Source organism: Prosopis cineraria, unplaced genomic scaffold (assembly GCF_029017545.1).
Source record: "Prosopis cineraria cultivar Desert tree isolate PC_DT_omini unplaced genomic scaffold, ASM2901754v1 PC6, whole genome shotgun sequence".
Taxonomy (NCBI): Eukaryota; Viridiplantae; Streptophyta; class Magnoliopsida; order Fabales; family Fabaceae; genus Prosopis; species Prosopis cineraria.
Window position 1 is genome coordinate 13,277,161 of NW_026555337.1, and position 25,862 is coordinate 13,303,022.

Below are 25,862 nucleotides of genomic sequence, written 5' to 3' on the forward strand. Positions count from 1 at the left end.
ACTAAAAGGAGAAATAATGATAAAATATTTAGCCACATAATTTAGGAGATGTGATCCTAAAATTATGGGATTACAAAATTTAGAAATTAATATTATAATTAATTCTAACCTTTGACTAGACTCAAAATAGAAAATCAAATCAAAGGACCATTAAAATAGGAAATAATTTAGGAGACAATCAAGGGATCATAAAGGATTTGAAATCACGCCACTCTTGACTTCTTTACTAGGGTTTCATGTCTCCTTGCATGCAAGAGGCTCAACTTGTAGTCTTCCTTGCATTGGGCTAAGGTCTGCATCTCTTGGGCTTGACTCTTCATGAGTTTGGATCTTAAATACATTATACACATATAGATGCTCTCCTTTGGACTTGAGGGGAGTGCCCCAATGCTCTCCAAGCTCTTGAACTTCTTGCACAAGACTGAACAAGGCTTGCTTCATAGCTTTGGTTCGGGCTCTTGTCATTGGACCTCCAATATGTTGCAATGGGTCTTTAGGTACGTTGGATTGGAAGTATTGGGCTCCTTCTATGTCACCATGCTCATGATTACCATCCTCAGGCTTCGTTGCCATTAATGTTATGTCACCTGTGCCATGGGGCCCATCAGAGCTAGTCTTGTCGATCATGGCCTTCCTTGTGGCAGCAACATTGGACGGTTGAATCACCGGCAAGACAACCTCTGTTCGGGGATCTCCATGTTTTGTGTTGGTCCATGAGTCATCTATGTTCACTGAGAAGTCAGCTACCTCCTTTGCTTGCATGTTTTGCTTCTTCTTCTTCCAAATTTCTTTCACACTGTCCCATTCTACAGATATTCACACATTTAATTTTCTTATAATTACTTTTTTACCAACAGTTTTCTTGTAAATAATTAGTACTCCCTATTTTTAGTATTTAATTTAATGTGTAATTGATGTGTTTTTTATACAAATGCCCTTAATTAATAAATAATTAATATTTATTTTTAAGTGAAACACCCTATTAAATAGGAATAAATATGTAAAGATAGTATTAATTTAAAAATAATTAATTTATTTATTAGAAATAAAATTTAATTAAAAATGTCTTGTATTTTTTAAGAGAGAGAGTAAGTATTAGGTGCATCTTATATTAAGCAAAGAAAAGTAGTTCCGATTCTTTATTTGGTCCTTGGACTTGTCATCAATTATTAATCTAATTTCTGAACTTTGATTTGAAATAACTGAATTGTCTTTATAGTTTTCTAACTTGATACAACTCAATTCTTATAGTTTTTTTAAATCAATTATAAATTACAAAAATTAAATTATATTGAGTCAAAATTTAAGGACTAAATTGATTGATAACTAAGAAAATTTAAGGATCGACTAAATTATATTATTCCTAATAATTATATCAAGAAAAATATTTGAATTACATCTAGAACTATGTAATGACACCAGAATAGAACACTTTTAAACTATCTTTATAAATATTAAGAAAAATAGTTAAAAGTGATCTGTGTCACTAAAATAATAAAAAGTTATCTCTACTTTCCAATACTTCTAGTTAAAATCAATCCATCTTAGTTACCTGTGTTTAGTTTGGATGGAGAGAAAAATAAGAGGAAAATTAAAAAAGAATGGTTTGAGGGAAAACTAACAAAAATAGTAAATTTTTATATTTTTGCTACTGTCTTCTCTAGTATTATTTTCTTCTTATTTTTTTCTCCATTCAAACCAAAGGCTAATTTTTTTTCTTATATAATCTCTCTCGACAATGTAATTAATAATAGAACTTGTCAAAAAAAGAATTTAATGCTATTGATTTTTAACAAAGTGTCCTATATTTTGAACAACAGTAGCTGATTGTCTTTTTTACAAATTTAAGAGTATCAACTAACGTTTCTTAAAATCTATAAAATTAGTTAATTGGAGTAGTTACCTCCCTGTTTTGAAGGTCAATAAAAAAAATTACCTACCTGTTTGACTTTCAACTATTATTATTTTTTAATATATACAGTAAAAATTGCAAAAGTGAAACGTGATGCTCACCTTTGGCCACAAGTTTCCAGAAAGCATAATAGATCTTGGAAGAAACTGCAACATATATAGGAGACTTAATTAATATGAAGAAGTTCGTGTTTTGTTGATGATAAGTGATAATTAATTAAGCATAATAAACTACAGAAAACAGATTGTATTGACGAGTACTAGGCACGTACCTGGAGATGGTGAGATGGGTTTGTTGAACTTGTTTTTCCCACTTTCTAAATCTTCCTTAATATTATTCCCCCTCGTAAACCCATCTTCATCATCATCCTCATCTTCGTCATCGTAACCTTTGTTGGGAAGACCTGTTCACCCAAAGACTCTAGCTATAACTAGCCAAAAAAAAAAAAAAAACCAAGAAGAAGAAGAAGTTAAAAGTAGCTACATTTCAAAGATGAAGCGTATTACTAGCTTGTGCATGTTTGTAACAGGGAGAATCGCATCTAAAACCCCTCAAAAAAATTATTTATAGACAGAGATTAATACAAAATAGATTGTTATTAAAATTGGAACATCACTTATTTTTTCTCGAATGAAATAGTTATTATTTATGAATAATTTTTTTGAAAGATCTTTAAATGTGATTCTCCCTTTGTAATAGCTCTCATGAAAAGAACATGGAAAAGGAGTCGGTAAATAAAGCAAAGTCTGTTACATGAAAAAATGTTTTTCTTTATAGAAAGCATTTTTTTTGCTTACTAAATATGTTATGTTACATAGATTTCTTTGATTAGTTGGAAGGAATTTGGCTCATCATCACAAATCAAAATTCAAAGAAAAGAGTGGAAATAAAATTCTGGAGCTGACCAAAACACCCCCAGTCATTTTTTCAATTTTCAGCCACCACCCATCATATTCTTCCACTTTCCAGAGCCCACTCTTAAAATATAAAAGCAGCCCACGCTTAAAGCATATATAATATGCTATCTTTTATATAGTCTACCCAAAAAAAAAGCCTCTTTTATAAAATTAATAAGTATTCATATACTATTGTTGATTTAATTAAGGATACCAAATGTTTCCAAAAAAAAATTTGGATATTTTTATATCTTATATTTGCTTCTTCTTTTTTTGACATCAATGTCAACAGATGTCAAATAAATTTAACAAGATAGAGATTATTGCAATCAGCAAAACAAGTTCATGGACACTTCTACATATATATACCTTTGTTTACTTAAGGATAATGAGTGCTCTTGAAATAAAAATTGTTGATTATTTTTTTTCTTTAACCCTAATTAAGTAATATTTTGATGAAACAAATTAGGGAATGGATGCTAGATCATCTAAAGTCCGGAATTTGTAAATTTCATGAAATTTATTGCCTTTTTAAAGGTTAGACAAATATTTTATATTTTAAGTACCTTATATAAGTGCCTTAACAATGAAAATTGAAATATCAATGCATCATTTTTCTTCAAAAAGAAAAGTGATAAATAAAGGATATATTTAAAAAAACAATTATAAAAATTAGCTAATACTCATATTTTGAATCAAGCAGGATTTTTAAAAGATATCCTATTGTGGTCCAAAAATTTAAAGAAATTCATGAATATCAACTTTAGAAAATTTACTCTCAACATACATTAAGTGATTAAATTTAAACTACGAAATTAGAAGAAAGGTAATAGCATAATTTTGAGAGATAACATATAAAGATAAAGGAGGTTGTGCAGAAATGGCGCCTGGGAATTATAGCTCCTGAAAACAGAAGGCATCCTTGAAAGCAGTTGAAGACAGCTCAATCTATAATCATTCTCTTCACCCTTCTCATCGCTGCATCCCTTGAAACGCTTTATTTCCTCATTCATGATCTCTACGTCTGCGAATGCTACTTTCTCTATGCCTTTCTGTCTCATTAACCACGCTGCTACATCTGCACAAGCATTATATAGGGACAATATATATAATGGCAAAAGTCTCCGATAATAAATTTTTTTATCAAGAAAAGAGATCAAAATATCCATCCATTTGGGTAATTACAAATTTAAAAGATTCAAGTTACAGATCAGACGCATTTAAGTTTCATTTTTGTAAGTACATTCCTGTGTGTAATGATCCATTTTTAAGAAATTTTATTAGAGATCTAATTGTCATTATTTTAATATTTAAAAAAATACAAAGTTTTGAGTTACGATATGTGGCATTCTTCTGCTAATCCTGCTCGTTTCTCAGGCAATCGCTCCTCTCATTCTAAATAAGTGATATCAAAGCTAAATTTCACTTGGAACTTGTAAACCCATTATTTCATCACATACATTTAATTTGAAGCCAAAATTGCACCAGATAGTTTTCGTACCTCACATCATTTGATGCCCATGAAATTAGGCTGGGCGTAAAAAATAAAGACTTAGTGGTGGAGGTATTTTTAATATGGAAAGCTGGCATTGAGAGAGATATTGTTAAGTTATTTAATAAAAGTAAATTTCAAGACTCATTAATTAATTTCTATTAAGAAAATACTACACACAATCAAAAACCAAAGTATATAGATAGATAGATTGATAGATGGATACCAAATTGCCGGCCAATGATAGCGATGTGAAGGATTGAAGTGAGGTCTGAGTATCTATAGAAGTGTTTCTGCATATCATCTACATATCGCTCCATGCGCTTCAAAATCCTGAGCTTGCCGTACTTGGCGGCTCTGTAAACCGGAGTTCGCCGAGGTCGTTCCGCAGCTCCAACAGACTCCCATCGCCGTCCTGTTTCAGCTTCTTTCCGTCTCGTACTCCAACATGGCGTCCACCATTTTCGCTCGCTCGCAGAAAACCACTTGGTGCAGAAGCGTGTTCTTGTGAGCATCACCTTCCCTCAACGCTCGCCGGCGATGATACGAGTCTTCTGGAAGCATGTCCAGAAGCTCCCGGACGAGGCCGGGGTCGTCGGACGATCGAGCCGCAACATGAATCGCGGTGTTTCCGGCCAGATTGAAGGGCCGGATCAGATCCCGGGGATCGCCGGCGGTCTTGAAGAAGTTCTTGAAGGAGACCCAGTCTCTGCGTAAAGCATGTATCTGTGGTTCTTCCATTTTAGGTTCCACTGATGATCTGCTCTCCATTTCCATGGCCTTCCTCCCTCAATCACAACTCGCTGATTAGCTTAAGCTATGTGTCTTTTAATCTCCACGAGTTTATTTGCTGGTGGGTTATTTATATCATTTGGTCTCAGCTATGGCTATGAGATTTAAATGAAAATAAGACAAGTGTCATTTAATTTGTTGTGAGTACGAAGAAGAAGAATAGGTACCGGCTACAAATACGTACCTTCTGCAAGTGACTCCACTTTCACTTCTTGGCACCCCGGCAAGCCCCATGTGTCTCTGACGCTCAAAATTATTCCCCTCCTTATTTTTAGCTTCCTTCTTGACCTCTCCATAATAACATCTCATTCTTTTTTGTTTGTTTTAATAATAACTTCTACTCCTCATAATTTGTATATTTATATTGTATGAAAAATTCCAGCTCTCTCATTTTCTTCTTCTTCTTCAAATTAAAAATTAGGGGGCATTTGTTAAGGAGAATGAAAAAGCTTTATTCTTTTTTGCTGTAAAAAAATTAGATATGTCAATATATATTATAGTTATTGGCATATAAATATATATTACTCCTACCATTTTATTTTGTTGTTTGAGTATTTTCCACATATTAAGCGACTCACTTGTCCATATAACTTTATATAAATTCGTTTAAACAAGAATTCAAATCTTATGAATAGATTTAAAAAAAAAAACCATGTTGAAAGAGTTACTCCTAGCAACTGGATCCCCGGCTGATAACATCCAAAAATGATTTGATAAAATTGGATAGAAAATGATTCTATAAAAATTATGTAAATTTTCACGATGCTTGTAACATCCTGATTTTTATATAATAAAGAAATTGTGGAATTTAGGTTTTGAAAAAAAAAAGATAATAATAGGAATTTATATTATTTGAGGTTATTTAAAAATAATATTATGGTTAGGTATTTAATTATGAATTTAAAAATTTAAATGTAAAACCACATAAGCAATATTTAGTTAAGATATAATACATAAATAATTTTTTTATGTGTGTTAAAAAAAAGAGAAAGTAGAAGGAATAAAAAAAAAGATGGTGAAAGGTTGTTGTTTTTAAGTCCCACATTGATTAGATGAGGGAAGAGAAGAGGTGCCTTCATGTATAAAAAGAAGGGGGTGTGTGCATTAGGAAGCATGAGAGGCTAAGAAGTAATTTAGAAGAAATTGCAATTTTTGGCCTAAAGGTTTGAATAATTAAATTCAAACATATAATTTTTTTTAATATAATTTTGGGACTCACAATCCCATTTTTATATTATTTCTCTCTCTTCCTCTCACGTTACTCGGCGTTTTCTCGCAAGGGGGGATTATTTTCTTTTTCTTCAGGTATGTTCTAGCTTTCCTGTTTAGATTAGCATTTAAAAATTTATTTAATTACAAAATTAATTTTATAGTTATTTTCTAAATAATATTAGCTTTCTAGTGATATGATTATTTTGTAGGATAGAGTAAATATTCTGATTAAGATTTTTCTATAGGATAGTTAATCTGATGATATGATGGAGTAAAAATATAGGTTGAAACTCTTAGGGATATAATAAATATTATAGAATATTTTCTTGAGGTTGAAACTCATGTTTAAGAATTTTTGAGTTAAAATCTAGATCTATATGGTTGAATTTATGCGGAATCTGAGATGTAGGGATGAACCTCTGATTATTAGATATTTATTTAAGTATGAATAGGTATTTTTGAGGTTATAGAAAAGTGATTTGAGGCTTCAGGATAATTTTAAAATTTTTAATTTATTTTTGGATGAATTTTTAGAATATAGAAGGATGAAATTGTGATACTAGAAGTGAATTGAGGATAAAAAAAAATAGTTCATTAGGGTATGAGAATTTTAGAAAAGAATTTGGGAAGTTAAATGAGGCATAAATCTTAAATTAGTGTTAATATGGACTATAGATCTAAGACTTTCTAACTCTTTAAATTAGAGTTATTTATTTTAATGTAAAATTAATATATAGTATTGTGAAATAATTATGTAGATTATATTGACAAAGATAGTGGTGAAAAAGGAGTTGTGAAGGGGAACTTGTTATTCAAGACACAAGGTAAACATTATTAATGTGTTGTGATGGGTGTGTTTGTGAATGGTTATGTGTTGTTTTGTTATTTGAAAAAATTATGAATTATTAAAAATAAATACTGTATATACTTGTTTGAAATTATTGCCAAGTGGGTTAAAAATTTATTTTTGTTTATCATGATGAGATATTATTATTCGGATATATTCCTGTTTGGATATTTGAATGATGCATGACTTGTCAGGGTATTTTAATGTATGGTGTTAATGGGAATTTCTGTTCGGTTAATTATTACCACGTGGTAAGCCCTCATTGGACCCAATGAGTGGCGTGTCGCTTGGTCCAACTCACCTTTGGCCGGGTGATTTGGCGTCCGAGCATGGTGAAAGGAGGATATAAGGTGCAGTTATGCAAATTAAATACTTGTTCGGTTTGTTTGAAAATATTGTTCGGTTAAATGTTTTGTGTGCCCACTTAGCAATCGCATGATTAGTTACAATCGCATGCATCATTACATATTAATTTTTAGTTACTGGGACTTTTAAGTCTCATTCCCCGTGGTTAATATTTTTACAGGAGCGAGTTCGGCCGAGAAAGCACCAGAGGTGTAACTATGGTGTATGAAACACCATCTTTTACGTTGCCTCTTATTTTAGTTTATACAATGTATCTTGTACCAACTTAGGACATATCTTCTTTGTGAAGCATGTAAACTCTAATCCTTTTTATTAAAAGTATTTATTTGACTAAGAGGATTATGTTTGTCTCTCTTGATTCATGACCTAATTTAAATATCATGCCATGAGGATCCTGACTGTCCCTCATGGTTCTAATTGCTTTTTTGAAATATTTTAAAACCTGTGGTATATTGTCTTGAATGTATCATGGTAAGAAAATTTTCTATCATGATAATGGTTTTAATAATTTGTGAAAAATCGGTTTGTATTTTTGAGGGTGTTACAATGCTCTATTTCAACAAATGATAGTATAAAGCAATAATATATATTAAGGTTATTTAATTTGGTCGTTGAAAGATAATCAAATGGAATGAGCTGATAAAATAATACTGAAATAAAATGATGAGAAAATCAATCAACATGTCTTTATAATTTTGCTCAAATTTAACTTAGGTTCTTATTATTTATTTTATTTTAATCAAGCCCTTATAGTTTGATCTATTATATATGCCAACCACTAAAGGTTAAAATTAATAATAAAATATTAAATTTCACAAAACAAAAATACTCTTGAACTCTATAGAAAATTTAATTTAATACTTTTGTCCAAAATAAAAAAAATTGATTTAATACACTGTTTACAACTTAATTATATAAATTTTGAATTATAAAAATTATTTAATTAACTCTAAAGTTATATAATCATTTAATAAAAATATAAACGTTTTAAATATTTTTTAAAGGAAAAATTTTAAGGATGTTAAATTTTCGGGACAAAAAAAATTAAGTGATAAAATTATGGGAGCTTAATTAAAACAAAATAAATTCTAAAAACCTAGTTTAAAATTAAGTGAAATTATAAGGAGTTGCGAATATATTTTCCTTAAAATAATGAAGGTGATATATTGGTATCTAGATTTCATAAGTCTCTCAAATCCTTTCATACAGTGAGTGTCCAGTGTACACATTATAGTCGTAGAAAAACTTAGTTTAGAATTAAGTGAAATTATAAGGAGTTGCAGATATATTTTCCTTAAAATAATAAAGGTGATATATTGGTATCTAGATTTCATAAGTCTCTCAAATCCTTTCATACAGTGAGTGTACAGTGTACACATTATAGTCGTAGAATTTCATAGCACTTAAAAAATCATGTATGATGAAATGGTGAGTTAAAGCCTAAAGGGCTTCCGGTGTTATATATAAAAATGTGTTTCAATCATTCCTCCGTAACCATATAAACTATTGAATTAATTAAAGAAAAACATAATTTTAGGTTCTTGCATTTTACTTAAATTTTGTTATAAATTTCTATATTTTTTTCAATGTTTTGGGTCATTATATGGTGCTTTATATCCCTATAATACTGCTCATGAAGAGATCTAAACTATCAGAAAAAAAATACAGGAATTTATAATAAAACTTGAACAAAAAATAGAAACCTAAAGTTACGTTTTTTCATTAATTAAGATGTAAGACACAACAAAAGATAGAGGTTTCATTTAATGTTTTATTTGTATTTGTGCCCACATCCTTCGCAACCGTTTGATTGAATTGACAATCTCTATAATGAAACGTGAGGTATTCTTTATATGAGTCTAAAAATACTTTTTTTTTCAAATCATTTGTTATTCATTTCTAAAACCAGGAAAACTTCAATAATTATTAGATCATAGAAAATTATTTTCCTGTAATTTATGCTTATTTGTAAAAGTCAAGAAGTTACTTTATAAAACATTAAATCTGAATTGTTTGAATGAGTAGGGCCAAAAAAAGAAAGTGGAGACATTTAACAATGGAATTTATTTTCCTTTAAGGCAAAAGAATAATTCACTCCAAAAAAGAAAAATAAAATATCTTTACATTGTGAAAGTAATTTTCAAAAGCCAACTCATATTCGCAATAAGTGTCTATTGTCAATTCTTTATGATGTTCGCATTGACGCACTAATTGGGGATAACTTTTATCAAAGTATTATTTTACATTTAGACGGCATCCAATTGGAGACCTCTTTATCAAAGTATTATTTACTATGAATTTTAGTTTTTTTTATTACGACATAATGATTATTACATCTGATTAACGTGAAAATTGTTGGCAAAAAAAAAAAACTAACGTGAAAATTAGGTTCTACTCAGTTTTAGTTTTTACTTTGCTATTTGAACTCTAAAGTTCTAAAATTTATTCTTTTAACACATATATCGAAAACATGTTGGAATCAAGTGAATTAATGTGGAAAAGAAATCCCACTTTATATAGAATTTGAGCAAAAAGATTGTTTGAGTATATATGTAGAAATGATTCATATATATATATATATATAGTTTAAATATTTTAGATTTTTAACATATATAATATTCCCTATATCTTAATTCATAAGATACTTTTAGAAGAAATTTGATATTCCAAAATATAAGACAATTTAACAAAAATAATATATCATTAATTATGCTTTTTCAATGTTACTATTCTCTCTCTCTTTATTTAACTAATATATTATTAAATTAAAGAATTTTTTAAAGTTTATATTTTTTAAAAAAATAAAATTATAAAATATATTTAATGAGCTTTATTGATATGTGTAATTTTATAATATAAATATTTTATAAATTGAGACGGGAAAGTATAAAACTAGGTGTTTTCCTCAACATGCATTATATACATTTGAGAAAAACTTTTAATCTTAAGAAATAATAATTTTGAATAATATAATATTATTATCAAATTAATTTTTCTATCTCTAATTAATTATATATGTACGTATGTACGTACGTATAAACAAACACACGAGTTATACCCTTGTCTTTTAACAAAATACCAACTATGAATGAATTGGGTAAGGACAAACAAACGAACATAGTATTATACTTATCTTTTATCATGTAATGTTACGAATTAATAATCAACCAAAAAAAAAAGGATTTAATGTCATGAATAATACAAAATGTAGAATAATACGCTACCCATTATTAATTCTTTGCATATCAAAAAATTTATTTTTTATATTTATTAAGTTAATATCATTAAATACACCTATACCATATTAAACAATCAACATGTGTATCTTGAAAAACATATATCTTAAACATATTAGTAACGATATTATTTGTTTCACGTAAAGATGTATAGAGAGAGCAGATATCTTAACACTAAGAGATATAGTTGGGACTTAACTTTTGAAACAAAGAATTTCCTATTGGTTTTTAGAATAATAAAATATTTTAAATAATGTATTGAGGTTTTAGAAATATAAGAGGATTTATCCTATTGTCTCCATATAATTTGCTCCCATCCTCTCTCTTCTATATATGCTTTTCCATTATTCATGATATCTCTAATTCCCTACGTTATTCTACATTTTCTATTTTCTATCACACATACACCCACACAAATTAGTTATGTGGGATAATATCACTATCCTTTTTTGGGTCCTTATTTATTAAAATTTATTTTCTTATTAAATACTTATTTACAATTTTACAGGTCCCTTCCTATAATTTTAAAATCTTTTTTTATAATTTTTTTGATCAAGTAATGGTTAAAATTAATTTTTTTTTAATAGTAGGGTGCCTAATATAATATTTTTAAATATTGAAAAAAAAATTGCATGCATTACATATAAATTTTTTTTTGGGGGGGGGGGAGAATATCCTTTAACAAAGTTATATTGATCAACTTTTTTCAACTTTTTGAAGCGAAACAATAAAACAAAGTCCAGTGTCGGTAACCAACATAGATATTCCCAAAATTTGTTTTCAATTTAATTATCTCGTGAAGAAAAGTAGAAAACGATACGATCACTAGTATAATTCAACTTTAAGTAATCAAAGACAAGACATGATTACTATTTAGAAAATATCAAAGCAAATGACATTTATAAGGTAAAAAATTAATACTAAATAAAAGATCTTATATTTTAATTGAGAGAGAATCACATCCAAGAATCTCTCAATGAAATTATTCACAAACAAAGATTAATAACAAGTTTGATTTTAAAAAAAAAACAAGTTATGTTCCCATTTTAAAAATAATCTGTTTTGTATTAATCCTTTTCTATGAATAATTTTTTTAAGGAGTCCTTGAGTGTGATTCTCCTTTTAATTAATTAAGACTAAAAGGGTTCTAGAATTACCTATATATCCATTTGCTTTAAGAATATTCAGGAAATTTTTTCACTTTAAAGTCAAATATACAACTCATGGGTTTCACATCTAACTAACAAGTCAGTAAAATTTCAGTTAAACCAAAACATTTTCAAGCTAACTCATAACTTAAAACAAGATAAAAATATTTTTGACAACGCATGAACTTAATTGCCTGATTGGCTTTGGTAAGCTAGCAAGATTATTGCGTCGATAATAGCGAAAGCTCTAGTTTCACGCCAATTACCTAATTACCAAATGTGTGTGTGTGTGTAGTTTACTTGATTTTACTCATCATGTCTTCCTACCTATTTTCTTCAATATATTGTTGAGATGAATTATGAATTATTTCAATAATCGCACAATTATTTTTGAAAATGATATTTAAAGACCTTTTAAAAACATTATTTACAGTTAAGGATCTTGAAATTTTAAAATTTTAAAGAAGGACCATAGCCCTTTACAAGAATTAAATTTTTTTGAGTTAATTTTTTTCATTACTTATCTTCTACATTTTCAGTATTCGGTTTTTCATAATTTTTTCAATAGTCATCTTAAATGATGTCAATATTTATCTTTGATGTTTTTAATATTGAAAATATTCAAGGTGATAACTGGAAAAAATAAAAAATTGAGCATAAAAAAATGCTAAAGAATCTATTGAAAATGTGAAAAATGAATACTGAAAATATGGAAGATGAATGCTAAAAAAATTCAATTAAAAAATTTTAATCCCAACTACTCCCTCCATTAAAAATATAAGGTATTTTTAATAAAATTTTAACCCAATAAATTAGTTAAATATCATTAAACTAACACTATATTTTCACATTTATCTTTATTTAATAGGGTATTTTACTTAAAAATAAATATAAAATAATTTATTTAATAAGGGTATTTAAAAAAAATCACATTAATTACACTATTTTTTTTTTACAAGAGAAAAATTTAGTTGAGTTAGATCTCAAAGGCTCATCAAGGTTAAGATATCCCTCCAAGTTCAAAAAACATTTTTAGAGGGACTCACATATCACTCACCAATAAGATTTTCATATGTAGAAGGATTTAACCACATGATCTTAAGGGTTATGGGCCAACTAAACCAACTTTTATTGGTAATTGTGGTTGTTTTTTAACAATTCATAATTTTAAGATCTTTAATTGCAACTAATATTGTTCTTAGAAGGATCTTTAAAAAAATAAATTAAACTCTTGATTTTGTTATGTTTTCATCAAAATGATGAATCACATGATCTCAGATTTAACCACGTCTCATCATTCACACCTTAATGATTAATAAGCTATCTGGATTCCACGTGTTTCTTGTTTGGACTTTGGTGTGTTGGTGCAAATACAATGAATCATTTCGGTTCGGTTAGCTAGTCTAAAGTTTGCTTTTTTATTTTGACTTTCCAATCTATAGAAATTAGCCTCTCTCTCTCTCTCTCTCTCTCTCTCTCTCTCTCTCTCTCTCTCTCTCTCTCTCTCTCAACAGAATTACCATTTATTTCGACAATAATGTAGGAAACTTGACTTAATTCCAATACGCAGGCCGAATCATTTTCTTCACCGATTAGGTCATTTTAGGGAAAAATATAGAACACTAAAATATTTAGAGTATTGATATGAAAAGATAAGGCAATTTCATAAAGAAATCAATAAATTTATTTTTACTTATATGTAGTAGGTAAAATTCTAAATAATTCTTTAAAGCCAAAAAAAAAGGGTACCATCATAAAAATATTAAGCAGTAATAGCAAATCTAACATATCAAAGTGGGAATATTCCACTTCAATTGCATTATTCTCTAAAGGACTTCCTTTCGTAAAAAGGTCTTCTTTTCTGAATAATTTAAACTTTTAAAGGTGAGCTCAATTGATCACTCAAGTTACATATCCAAAATCAAAAGAACACAATATTGTGAAGTCTGATTCTGTCTACCCATTTTATCCTTAAAGTCACACTAATTTAATTTTATATTTTTTGTTTTGATGTGTAAATAGATAGCATGAAAATCTAAATCAACTCACCCGATTGAACTGATAAACTGTTAAACAAATGTCTTGATTGATTCAATAAAATGTATCAGTTTAGTTTTCATTACCTTACTAAACAGTAAACAAAACAGTGTATGTTTAAGTTGCTGTTGGAAGCTGTGATTAATTCACGTTAATATTAATAGTGATTCGCTGGGCACCCCAAGACTCATAAATAGAAAATCCAACTAAGAGGATCGGTTCCATCCAAACAAGATAGATCCAACTTGATATGGGAAGAAATTTGATGATTGCGAAAAACCAATTATAATATCATTAATGTCAACTACTAGAGAATATCTTATGGCCCCAAAAAGCAAAGTATGACTGGTTTGTTTCTGGGGGAAAAAAAACTTCTGAGGACGCTGTTGAGATTAAATGAGCCATTTTTTATATGGGAGCCTTAAAATCTACGGGCCTGAATGGTCTTAATGTCCTTTTCTTTTTGGGTCAGTGGAATACTCTATTGCCAGCATTAATAGTACTCTTAATGCTCTCATTCCTAAGGGTATAGCGCATAATTTGGACAGGCAGGCTTATTCGAGCCTGACTCAATTTAAGCTAAGCTTATTTAGATGAGGTTTAAAGTATCTTACCTTTTAAAAAAAAATTATATAATCAAGCCCTATTTTAATATTTTTCGGGAGGTTCGAACTTGGCCTAAATTATCGACTCTATATATATATAGAGTCGGTAATTTTAATAGTTGTACTTATTTGGATCAGGCTTAAAGTATTCTTATCTCATATAGTCAAACCTGACTCTAGCTTTTTTTAGGAGGGTTGGGACTGACTTGTCGAGCTTAACTTGAATTATTGGCTCCATAAAAGGGAGAATAATGAGACTATTAAGGATTTTCATCCCATTTGTGCAAGGTTATCTATAAAGCTGTTATGAAAATTCTTGCACATAGATTCAAGGGGTTTGTCTTGTCCATAATATATCTCCAAATCAAAGTAGCTTTGTTCCCAGAAGAGTTAGCTTGGATAATACCATTGGAGAACATGAAGGGAAAAAAAAGGTTTTATGGCGATCAAAATTGATCTTGAAAATGCTTATGATTCAATTCGCTAGGATTTTGTGCTTGCATGTTTGGAAGAATTGAGGATACCTAATGACTGGTTATAATGTCATAAGAAGTTGCCTTTCCACCTCAAAGACGCATATTCTTTAGGAGGGTTGCAAAATTGAGGAATTTTCCCCCTCATATGGTTTGAGACAAAGTGACTCAATATCTCTCTACCTGTTTGTTATTTGTACTGAAAAACTTGATCATTTGAGCTATGATAAAATCAATAGTGGTGCATGGTGCTGTATTTGACTTATTAAGGATGGGCCCACGTTATTCCAACCATTCTTTGCAGATGATCTTGTGATTTGCTTACAAATTTTGTGGTGCCTCTGGTCAACATGCATGTCAATCAAGTGAAGATCTGAGTTTTTTAACTCTGCCAATGTAAACGATACTAGAATTACTCAGTTGAGTGATCTCTTGAGGTTCTCGGCTATGATTGACATACATTGATTCCCTATGTTCTGTCTACGATTCCCCTGTACCCAATGCAAACAACTTTATTACTGAGCCTTGTGTGTGATGAGCAGGTTGAACTTCACTAAGAATGCTCTAGATGCTAATTAATCTGGGCTTTTATTTCTTCTCCCCTTGAAGAATTAGCTAGTGGAGATTTGTTTAGACCTCCAAAGGCTTTTGATACTTTATTCTTATAAAAATTTGTCAATTACTAGAGAGATGGGCTCATAAAAGTCACAGTTCATATTATGAATGAGCAGCATCTAAGGATATCTAAAACCAATCCAAACCGATCACACTAAACCAAACCGACATTAACCGATCCAAACCGATTATAAATGAGGTTTGATTTAGTTTTTCTTTTGACTGATAGGTTCAATTTAAATGACTGAACCAAATGGACATACATTGATAGGTTCAATTTGATTCAGGTTTTTGCTTTTAGAAGCTGAACTAAACCGTATCAAATCTTATTATATTTTTTTTGGCCTAAAAGTCTTATTATATTTATTATATATACTTTTATAAACTTGTCAAATTTTTTTTCTCTTCTCCAAATTTAGTTATTTAGTAAAAACAATACATTGCTTTTTAGTAGTTAAATATGCTAATTAATTTTAAAAAATATTCTTTTGTGCTCAAAATATTTTTTTATTGCAAATAATAATTAATAGTTAAAAATTATTAGTAAACATGATTATATATTAGTGATTATGAAGAGTATTTCATTAAAAAAGTTCAAACTTGAAACCAAACCTCACAAAAACAAAATGAAATTGATTAGAGGAAAAGGCAAAATAGATCTTAAATTATAGTGAATCGATTGATTTGGTTTGATCTAATTTTTTCTTAGAACCAAATCAAACCTGTGAACACATCCTTAGCAGCAACTCTTCAAAAATGAAGGAAATTAAAAAAAAAGGTTAAATGGATAAGAATAATAGAAAGGCGCCACTTCTCAAATAACAAAATCTCAAAGCTCAATCGAGTTTGCCCCACTTTAACTAAAGTCCACTCATATTTGGATTTCTAATAGTATGCTTCAATTCTCATTTGATTGAAACCATTTAGTAGTAGGCAGAGAGCAGTGATAAACAAGTTACTCCCTCTGTTAAAAATTATATGGCATTTTTTTTAGATTGAATGTTAAAAAATATAAGATATTTTAATTTTTCAGTGTGTAATTTATAATTTTTTAAAAAAATACCCTGAATAAATAAAACAATCAGCCATTTATCTTTAAGTAAGACATTTATCTTATTCAATTAGGGAAAACATAAAAAGATGGTATTAATTTAAAAATAATTAACTAATTTATTGAAAGTGTACTTTAATTAATATAAAAATACCCCATATTTTTTAACTGATGAAGTATTAAGACTAAAGTAAATTTATTTGCCGCAAAATCTTTATGGTGAAACGATTCAGATCTGACAATACATGTTCAGCACAGCACCGCGCGCGCGGGCTCGCATAAACGCACACTTTATATGCTTGCAATTTCTACAAAAGAAAGCCAATATGTATCTTCTGATAATTATCAATTATCAATATAATAACAACGTGCCCTCGTCGTTATTCATCCCTAATCAATTATCAATAAAATATTTATAACAATAAGTCTTATCCTATTAGATGAGTTTATCATAATGAACTACACGTCATTATACTTTATTAACAAGTAAACCTTTTTTTACATAACTCAAGACTATTTGTTTAACTCTTCTTATTGAAAACTCTCCCAATCTTTTATGTACATGTTCAAAATATTTCAAAACAATTTTTTACTACCATTTTTTATTTAATAAATGTCATGTTTACTTTTTTTAATATATATGCTTATTATAAATTTTATTTTTTGTGGATGCGTGTACATCCATCTTAATATTTCCATTTTATTCATTCCCAACCAATATCAATATAAAGTATAAAATTAAAACAAATACACAAACTATTTCGTGTATTAAAACACAACAAACAAGGGTGTCCAATACATAAATATACATACACATATGAAATTTGATGATAAAGAATGAGTATTATTCAGGCATTTATTTACACAAAAATAATACACATTACTTGAAAAATATAATCATCAAACAACGTGCAAATGATACCATAGATGCACAAGCTATATATATAAACAAACAAACATGCATACATTCATACAGTAGATTTTATACAAGAAGTTGCATACATTACACCAATTACTCTAATCCGAAGAAACACAGCACGCCTCCAAATTAAATTAGGATATGGAAATTATAGGAACATGCAATAACTTAAACATTTAATTAATGCTTCAGACCATACTGTTGGTACGATGTTTGCAAGGACAGAGATAAACACAAAGGTTGATCAGTTCTCCAATCTCTCTCCTTTGAACACGCCATGTTCTTGCATCAGACATCAGATTTAAGCGTTTGACCGATGCTCATACGTATTTTGAATAAACTCTTTTCTTCTTGGGTTTGGTGGATATGGTGGTAATGACATCATTCGGAATCACCTTCTTTATAGTCTTCTTTAGTCTCTTCATTCTATACTTGACGGCCATGATGATCGGAAATTGAGTCAACCCAAAAAGAGTCACAGGGAAGAACGTGGCACTGTAAATCAAACTTGAACTCCATCTCTTGTTCTCCATCCTAATCGTCAGCAAAATGGTTGACCCAAAAGCCAGCAACGTGGTGGTCAACGATATGAACAACAACGTGAAGCCCATTGTGAGTTTTCTGGGCAGAGATTTATAGAACTCTTGCATCTGAAACGGCGACGTAAGGATTGAGAGGAACATCATCACTGAGATTAGAGAGCTTGCGAGCCCTACGACGTCCATGATGGTGAAGAAGAGGAAGAGCGGAGAGTCGAGGAGGACAGGGACGCCGTTGTCGTCGGTGCCGCCTGGGACGGTGTAGGCCGCGGCGAAGACCACGGTGGCGACAAGGACCGACACGGCGGAGCAGGACTGAGCTGTCCCCTTGATCCATTCTTGGGCTTCCTTGAGCATTTCCAAATGCTCTAAATCAAAAAGTTCTCTTGCGGTTAAGTTATGGTCGTTGCAATACAACTGGTGAGGACAAGGCACTATCCTCTTGACTCTCTGCATATATATATACATATGCCATAATCATATGTTAACCTTCTTGTATCCAAAAATATAAAACAAAAGTATGTGAAATGGGAAGGCGTAAAAGAAAAAGAAAGATAGAGAAAAGGCCAAGAAAATATAAACTTGTTATTCAATACTTAAATCTAATCTGAATATAAAGGAGGAGAAAATCTAAATCAAATTCAAACTCAAATCATAATCTATCTAAAATTAAAAAAATAACAAAAACATTTCTAATTATTAATTTAGATATCATATTTGAAAATAAATAAAATTTAAAATAATTTTAAAAAAATATTGTTAAAAATATAATTAAATCCTAATGGATATTAATTTTTAAAAGATAATAATAATAATAATAATAATAATAATAATAAATAATTAAAATAAATATAATAATATTTTATTTATATTCCATCGTTTAGTTTTCTGGTTGTATATTATTTTCATAGAACCTCCAAGCTTAGTCATAATTGCAACTACGTACATTACTCTTTCTATAAAATTATTTTTTGATTGAAATATTTCTATGATATTTAAAATATTGATATTGAATATTTTAAATATTATCTTTTCACAAACAATCCTACTAAAATAATAACAATAATTAATTAAGATAAATAAAAATATTTTATTTATATTCCATCATTTAACTTTCTAGTTTTACATTATTATTTTCTTAGAACCTTGGAGTCATTATTGCAACTACATTTTTCTTTCTACAAAATTCTTAAATATTGAAAATAAGATAAATCTCACTTGTTGGAGTTTTAATTAATGTGAGGAGCGGAAAGGAAATGTCCAACATGTTCGAATCTACCGCAAGTATTATTAAGTTTTTCCAATATAATTGAATATAAGAGACGACGTGGGACTTGAATATAAAATAAAGTTAAGTTTAATAATTAATATAAAATAATAAAAAATTGACTCATAAATATATATCCTTCGCCCATTTCTCTTGTCTCCTGTTTCTGGGCGATCCAACAAATGATATCACTATGGAAATTCACACTAAAAGGGTAATTAGCAATGCTTACCTCGAACCAACGTAACTCGTCCTGAAGTTGAAACACAACACCAGGTTGATTGCCTCCATCATAATAATCCATCCTCGCAACCTGGTGCAACAGAGTCCGACCTTGATTCGCCATCTGACATCCCAACCGTCTGAGAGTTCCATATTTCTTGAGCAGCTTATAGATCTGTTTCTGACGGTGCTTGACGGCGACGTGAAGCACGTTCTGCTCGTCGTGCTGGCTGACGTGAGAGATGGCGTCAGGATGAAGATCGATGATTTTCTTCACTATCTCGACAATGCCGGTGCTGGCTGCCAGCAGCAATGGCGTGTACTCCTTGCAGGGAATGGGTCCCTCCAGCGAATGTGTCTTTTCGAGCTTGGCTTTCTTCGTGGCGGCGATGTTGGACGGTTGAATCACCGGCAGGACAACCTCGGTTCGAGGTTCTCCGTGTTTGGTGTCCATCCATGAGTTGTCTCGGCTTACTAAGAAGTCTGCTAGTAACGCTGCTAGCATGTGCTTCTTCTTTCTCTCCCAGATTTCTTTCACTGTATCCCATTCTGCAAATGTACTTGGACAATCACTGTTAGGTTGCAGAACTTTAAATTAATGATACTTAAATTTCTGACAAATTTTTTCAAAAATAAGTTGGAAATATCAGTTTAAATAATCATAAATTTAAGAATTTTAATTGTAAATAAATATTTAAATATTAAATGTAACTATTTAAATTAATATTTATAATTTCTTTACAAAATTTTGTCGGATCTGAACTATCATTAACTCAATTTTTTAGGATCTAATTGTCATTTTTCCTTGTTGGTATAAGTATTTTCTCATATAATCTTAATTCACTTTGAAGGCTTTGATCTCCTTCTTTTTGTTCCTAAATAATTAATTTGACTATTTGGTCTTTCTTAATTAGTAATTTTCCCTTATCTACATTTCACACTTAATTAAAAAGAATTGAAGGGAAGTGACAATTCGGCCCCTTGTTTGGAAGTTGTTATTAGTGACATGGGGTTTTAAATTTCCCCCTGCCCCCCGGGGCGAGACCTGATAGATGGCCGAAAATGTCCTTAATCAATTGACAATACTGTTGATTTTTTTTTTGGGGCCAGAATACTCTTGAATTTTAAATCTCATGAAATAAGATGTAAACATTAAATAATTGAGCTTGTGAATTATAAAAAAATCATATCTGATTAGAAATTGAATTATAAATTCCACATGATTATAACTAATATTAGTTATAAGCTTATAATTTGAGTTGAGATCATATATATCTGAAGAACGAGTTTTTAATTAGTATAATTTAAAATTCATCTTCTTCTCAGCTTAAATTTATAAGTGAACCGTATTGCAGATTAGATATAAGGGTATTTTTTTTTATTTGAAATTTAAGGACCTTGGGTATGACAATTTTATAAAAGAGAATGACAGTTAGATCCTAAAGAAATTTTCCCCATAATTCACTAATTACATTGCAGGAACAACATACATGATTATGATTATTATTATTGTGATGATGATGATGATGAAGGAGCAAAGACTCTGACCTTTGGCGGCAATTTTCCAGAGAGTGTAGTAAATCCTTGAGAAAACTGCAATATATGTATAGTAGCATTCATATGAAGAACTTGGTCTGATGATTAATTAGTACTTCAAACAGAAACCAGTTTTGTTATTAATTAGTTGCTGATGAGTGGCGAGGTATGTACCAGAAGGTGAGGATGAGATGTGTTTCTTGAGGTTTTTCTTTCCAGTTTCTAAATCTCCCTTCCCTCTCACAGATCCATCATCTTCATCATCATCATCATAACCTTTGTCTGGAAGAACTGTACATCCAAATTACATATTAATAAATAGCTACAAAATTAAAAGAATCTAAAGAGTATACATACGTACGAGTATAAATGAGATTGTCGATGAAACCAGACTGGGAATTATAGCTCCGGAAAACAGAAGGCATTCTGGAAAGCAATTGAAGACACGTCAATCTGTTCCCATCGTTCTCGAACGCTACTTTCTCTATCCCTTCCTTCTTCGATAACCACAGTGCCACATCTGCACCCCTCAATCTTCTTCATATTTATTTTTCTTACTTTTTATATAAAATTAGACACTGCTGATATTTTACTGTGGTGAAGAAGTGGTGCGGCTCTGTATTTTTTATTAGTTTTTTAAATAAATAAAATACCCTAAAATTATGCAGCTTTCATTTATTTTATTTCAAAAATGTTAAAAAAAGAAAAATACAAAAATCTATCATTTTATCACCATAAAAAAATCAGGAAAAAAAAATAGCCCCTAAACTATTGGTTTTAGAATGTTTGGATCTTCAACTCATTTTTTTGTAATATTTTACTTCAACTTTCAAAAAAATATAATTTAATTTTTACTGTTAATAAAAGTTCATTATTCATTAATCAAAAAAATGTCTGAAAAAACCTCAAAAATTATTAAAAAAATCAGCAAAAACCTCACCATTACAAATAAGAATCCAAAAAATTACAGAAAATACTACCCTAAATTAAAATATCACCCTAAAATTTATTCTTTCACCCTAAAATGTCACAATGTCTCTCATTTTAATACTCCCTTTGTTTAAAAATGTTTAAAAATGTAAAACATTTTTAGCCGAATCTCACTTTTTAATAAAGTAGTTACCTACTTTTTAACTAACTCTTTTTTTTTATATTTATCTTTATTAAAGACCCTATAATAAATATAAAGTCATTATTAATAGGAATACTTTAAAAAAAAAGCAATGATTACACTTCAAAAAACTAAAAATATTTTATATTTTTAAATATTTAATTTTTTAAAAAATATCTTATATTTTTAAAGATAATGAGTATAATCTAATGTTAAAATAAATGGAAAAATAATTAAAAGGTTGAGTATTAGAGATAAGTGTAGCATTATAAACGCTTGTCCGTCCGTATTTGTTGTTATCTCCTTCTTTTTAGTAGTCCTCGAAGAAAGTCAGATTTGAGCATGGTAGGCGCCATATATTCTCCAAAATGTTTTTTTTTTTTAATCTAAGATCTAAGAATATGTAAGAGAAAACAAATAATATATAGATACCAAAATGTTGGCCAATTATAGCGATGTGAAGAATGGAAGTGATGTCCAGCTTTGGCTGTCGTCTGTGAAAATGCTTCTTGATATCGTCTACTAATCTGGCCATGTGCTTCAACATCCTCAGCCGTCCGTACTTGGCGGCCCGGTACACCGGCGTTTCGCTGAGGTCGTTCAGCAGCTCCAACAGATCATCTTCATCATCATCAATCTTCTTCAGCCTCTTGTCCGTCTCGTAGTTGAGCACCGTGTCGACCATCTCTAGATTGTCGCAGAAAATGACCTGATGGAGAAGTGTGTTCTTGTGAGCATTCCCCGTCCTCAGTGCTTGACGGCGATCGTTGTCGTCCGGAAGCATGTCGAGGAGTTGCCGGATGAGGTCGGGGTCGTCGGACCGGGTGGCCACCTGGATGGCGGTGTTTCCGGCGAGATCGAATGTCTGGATGAGGGCTTTGGGTTCGTTGTGGAAGAAGGTCTTGAAGGAAACCCAGTCGCAGTGTAAAGCATATTCTTGTGGCCTTTCCATTTTAGGGTCAAATTTGATCTTCTTCTCCACCTCACTACCCAAATCCATGGTGGCCTTCTCTCTCTCTCTCTCTCTCTCACAGAACTTGCAGAGTAACAAGCTTTCTGGCTTCACCAGTATCTCTGTCTGGTGGTTTGCTGGGTTTTATACCTACACACATATAACAGTGATGGACGCTGGACCTAAATCATTGGGGCGTAAAATATAAAATAATAAAAATTAAAAATACTGTGAAAGATAATATAAAATTATATGACTAAAAAATTGTAGTATAAATTTAAATTTAATAGATTGACAACTTAAAATATATTAGATTTAAGTAAAATTTTAAAGGCTTAAACTTTTTCTAAAACTCAAATGTGTTTTATTTTGAATTTAGTAGTGGCTCAAAATTATTGAGATAGTGGGTGCAAATTTTCAAAAATTGTCATACATACTTGTAAATTTTACAAAGTTGAGTGGATACATGTGACACTGTATATATATAATCATTTGGAGGAGGCTAGCATGTTTAAACTTTACTATATTCTTGTGAAAAGTATTGGTGCTTTTGGCATACAGAAAGGATGGAAAGAGAAAGTGAGAGGGAAATATCAGGCATTAAAACTTAAAATAAAGTGTATTTTAGATCATATAATTTTATATAGAGTTTTAAGTTGGTCATTTTTTAATTTTATAAAGTAGCCTTTTCAGTCTTTTAACCACAATAACATTAGTTTCAAACAATTACTTCTTGTGTTTATCATTATTATTTTAAAAAAATTAAAATTAATATAATAATATTTGATAATATTTTGTCAATATTTAAAAATTTAATGTAGGATTATTTTTTTGTTGATGAAACAAAATGGTATTAAAGTTAAATAACTAAAAAATGCTTTATAAAATTAAATAACCAACATGAAGTCTTTAAGACTTGAGGTGCACTTTAGCTTAAAAATTGTAAGGAGAATGATAATTAAGTATAAGAGATTGAATTAATGACAGTTAAATCTTTGATAAAAAAATTTTAAGATAACTCACAAATATCAATTTAAATAACTATAAATTTAAAATTTTAATTTTAAATAATATATATAAATTATAATTAGATTCATGTTCATAAACTGTCTCAATCAATGTTTATGACCTTATTTTCCTAGAAAATTTTGTTGGGACTTCAATGTCATTACTCTAAGCTGTTAGGATTATACTGTCATTCTGTCAAAACCATAATACCTTTGGGTAGCTCAAATATGATAAAAGTATGTGTTGGCAATGGTCAAAGTTTCAAAACTCTTGGACGTATCGGGGGAGACGGAAAAAAAAAAAAATCAACCTAACCATTAAAACGTATTAAGGCCTTGCTTGTTGTTGTTACCATTTTTTATTTTGAAAATTATTTTATAGATCAATTTTTAAAATTTTTTTAAATAAAACAAGAGAAAAATATATGTTTGATTATATTCAATTCAAAATATTTTTAATATTAAAAAATTAACTAGTTTAAACATTATATTTTTTAAAACATGTTTTGTCATCTCAAGCTACTAATCATTATTGGACATTGCGCCTTCCCTGCGCCATCACTGTTGTCCTAGGCCACCATCAACCATGTCCATTGTTGGAGTACTATTTTAAGACCTACATTGATATAAATAGTTGAATACTCTTGTTTAATCATTTGACCCATATTATCAATTAACTTGAATTGTCTCACTTTGACCTGAGCTATTTTTGAAAACTTGAGATCTAAAATGATTGACCGGTTTTTAAAAATATGTATGTATGTATATATAAATATTATTTTTTATTTAATTATTATATTATTAATTTAATCAGTTGAATCAAGGACATGTGGTTCACTGATCTCAGTTCATTGGGATTTGATTTTTAGAAACATTGCTTCTGTGCATCATTTCTTAGCAGTTGCCACTATCAGTTGAAGGCAGTAGTTAGAAGTGAATGATGATAGTAGCTTTTGGTGTTGGCGGTGTTTAACTAGTGGGTGATGACTGATAACAAACGGTAATGACTAGAATGGTTCACGATAGTGACTCATTGGTAGACAACGATGACCAATGATGATTAACAAACGTAGGCGATGGTGGCTACTGGCTAGTCGCCAGCAATCAACGGTGGTTAATTAACCAGCTTTGATCAATCATTGAACCATAGTTAAATGGTGATCTAATAAATTATATTAAAACATTTTTAACTGAATCTCATCCCTCAATAAAGTAATTACCTACTTTCTAACCAATCTTATCTTTTTATATTTACTTATATTAAACACCCTACAACAAATACAAATTTATTATCAATAGGAATACTTTTAAAAAAAAGGTAATGATTATACCTCAAAAAATTAAAAATGCCTTACATTTTTTAATATCCAACTTTATAAAAAATGCCTTATATTTTCTAACAAAGAGAGTACTATTTTAAGTGGAAAAAAAAAGCAAAGAAAGATAAATGACAATAACAAAAATATAAATAAAAAATTTATTGATTTAAAATAAAAAAAAACCAATAACAAGTGAAGGTTAATTGATATATAATAGTTTACAAAAAAATGATAATAAAATCTCTCAAATTATATAAATGATAATTTGATCTCTTAAAATATCATAATTTTACTAAAACGTTTAGTAA

The 25,862-nt window shown here is 29.7% G+C and overlaps 2 protein-coding genes and 1 long non-coding RNA gene across 4 annotated transcripts; all 3 read right to left on the reverse strand.

Annotated features, from left to right (window-relative positions):
* Window positions 1-613: 613 nt before the first annotated feature.
* On the reverse strand, window positions 614-2,810 carry LOC129312531 (uncharacterized). The gene is made up of 3 exons (XR_008593607.1): window positions 2,184-2,810; window positions 2,014-2,058; window positions 614-806 (listed from the first exon to the last, which is right to left on the reverse strand). It is a non-coding gene; the product is annotated as an uncharacterized LOC129312531 (long non-coding RNA).
* Window positions 2,811-3,623: 813 nt separating this feature from the next.
* On the reverse strand, window positions 3,624-5,256 carry LOC129313901 (uncharacterized). Its single transcript, XM_054957295.1, has 2 exons — window positions 4,527-5,256; window positions 3,624-3,886 (listed from the first exon to the last, which is right to left on the reverse strand). Exons 1-2 carry the CDS (start codon window positions 4,813-4,815, stop codon window positions 3,624-3,626), a joined length of 552 nt encoding a protein of 183 aa, XP_054813270.1. The 5' UTR covers window positions 4,816-5,256.
* A 12,320-nt stretch (window positions 5,257-17,576) lies between these two features.
* Window positions 17,577-23,295, reverse strand: LOC129314590 (uncharacterized). 2 transcript variants are annotated; one of them, XM_054958069.1, is made up of 6 exons: window positions 22,709-23,295; window positions 21,527-21,685; window positions 21,340-21,456; window positions 21,178-21,222; window positions 19,640-20,178; window positions 17,577-18,590 (listed from the first exon to the last, which is right to left on the reverse strand). In XM_054958069.1, the coding sequence occupies exons 1-6, from the start codon at window positions 23,274-23,276 to the stop codon at window positions 17,922-17,924; spliced, it is 2,097 nt and encodes a 698-aa protein (XP_054814044.1). In that variant the 5' UTR covers window positions 23,277-23,295; the 3' UTR covers window positions 17,577-17,921. The 2 variants fall into 2 exon arrangements, with proteins under 2 accessions (XP_054814044.1, XP_054814045.1); XM_054958070.1 differs by lacking the exon at window positions 21,527-21,685.
* Window positions 23,296-25,862: the final 2,567 nt, after the last annotated feature.

Bases quoted from the DNA above. Each gene is read 5' to 3' on its own strand.
- LOC129313901 (XM_054957295.1), bottom strand. From the start codon at position 4,815: ATGCTCACAAGAACACGCTTCTGCACCAAGTGGTTTTCTGCGAGCGAG. The intron at 3,887-4,526 runs GTATCCATCTAT...ATGCTTGTGCAG, and splicing joins TATCATTGGCCGGCAATTTG to ATGTAGCAGCGTGGTTAATG.
- LOC129314590 (XM_054958069.1), bottom strand. From the start codon at position 23,276: ATGGATTTGGGTAGTGAGGTGGAGAAGAAGATCAAATTTGACCCTAAA. The intron at 20,179-21,177 runs GTCAGAGTCTTT...GTACATTTGCAG, and splicing joins CTGGAAAATTGCCGCCAAAG to AATGGGATACAGTGAAAGAA. The intron at 18,591-19,639 runs GTAAGCATTGCT...ATATATATGCAG, and splicing joins ACGAGTTACGTTGGTTCGAG to AGAGTCAAGAGGATAGTGCC.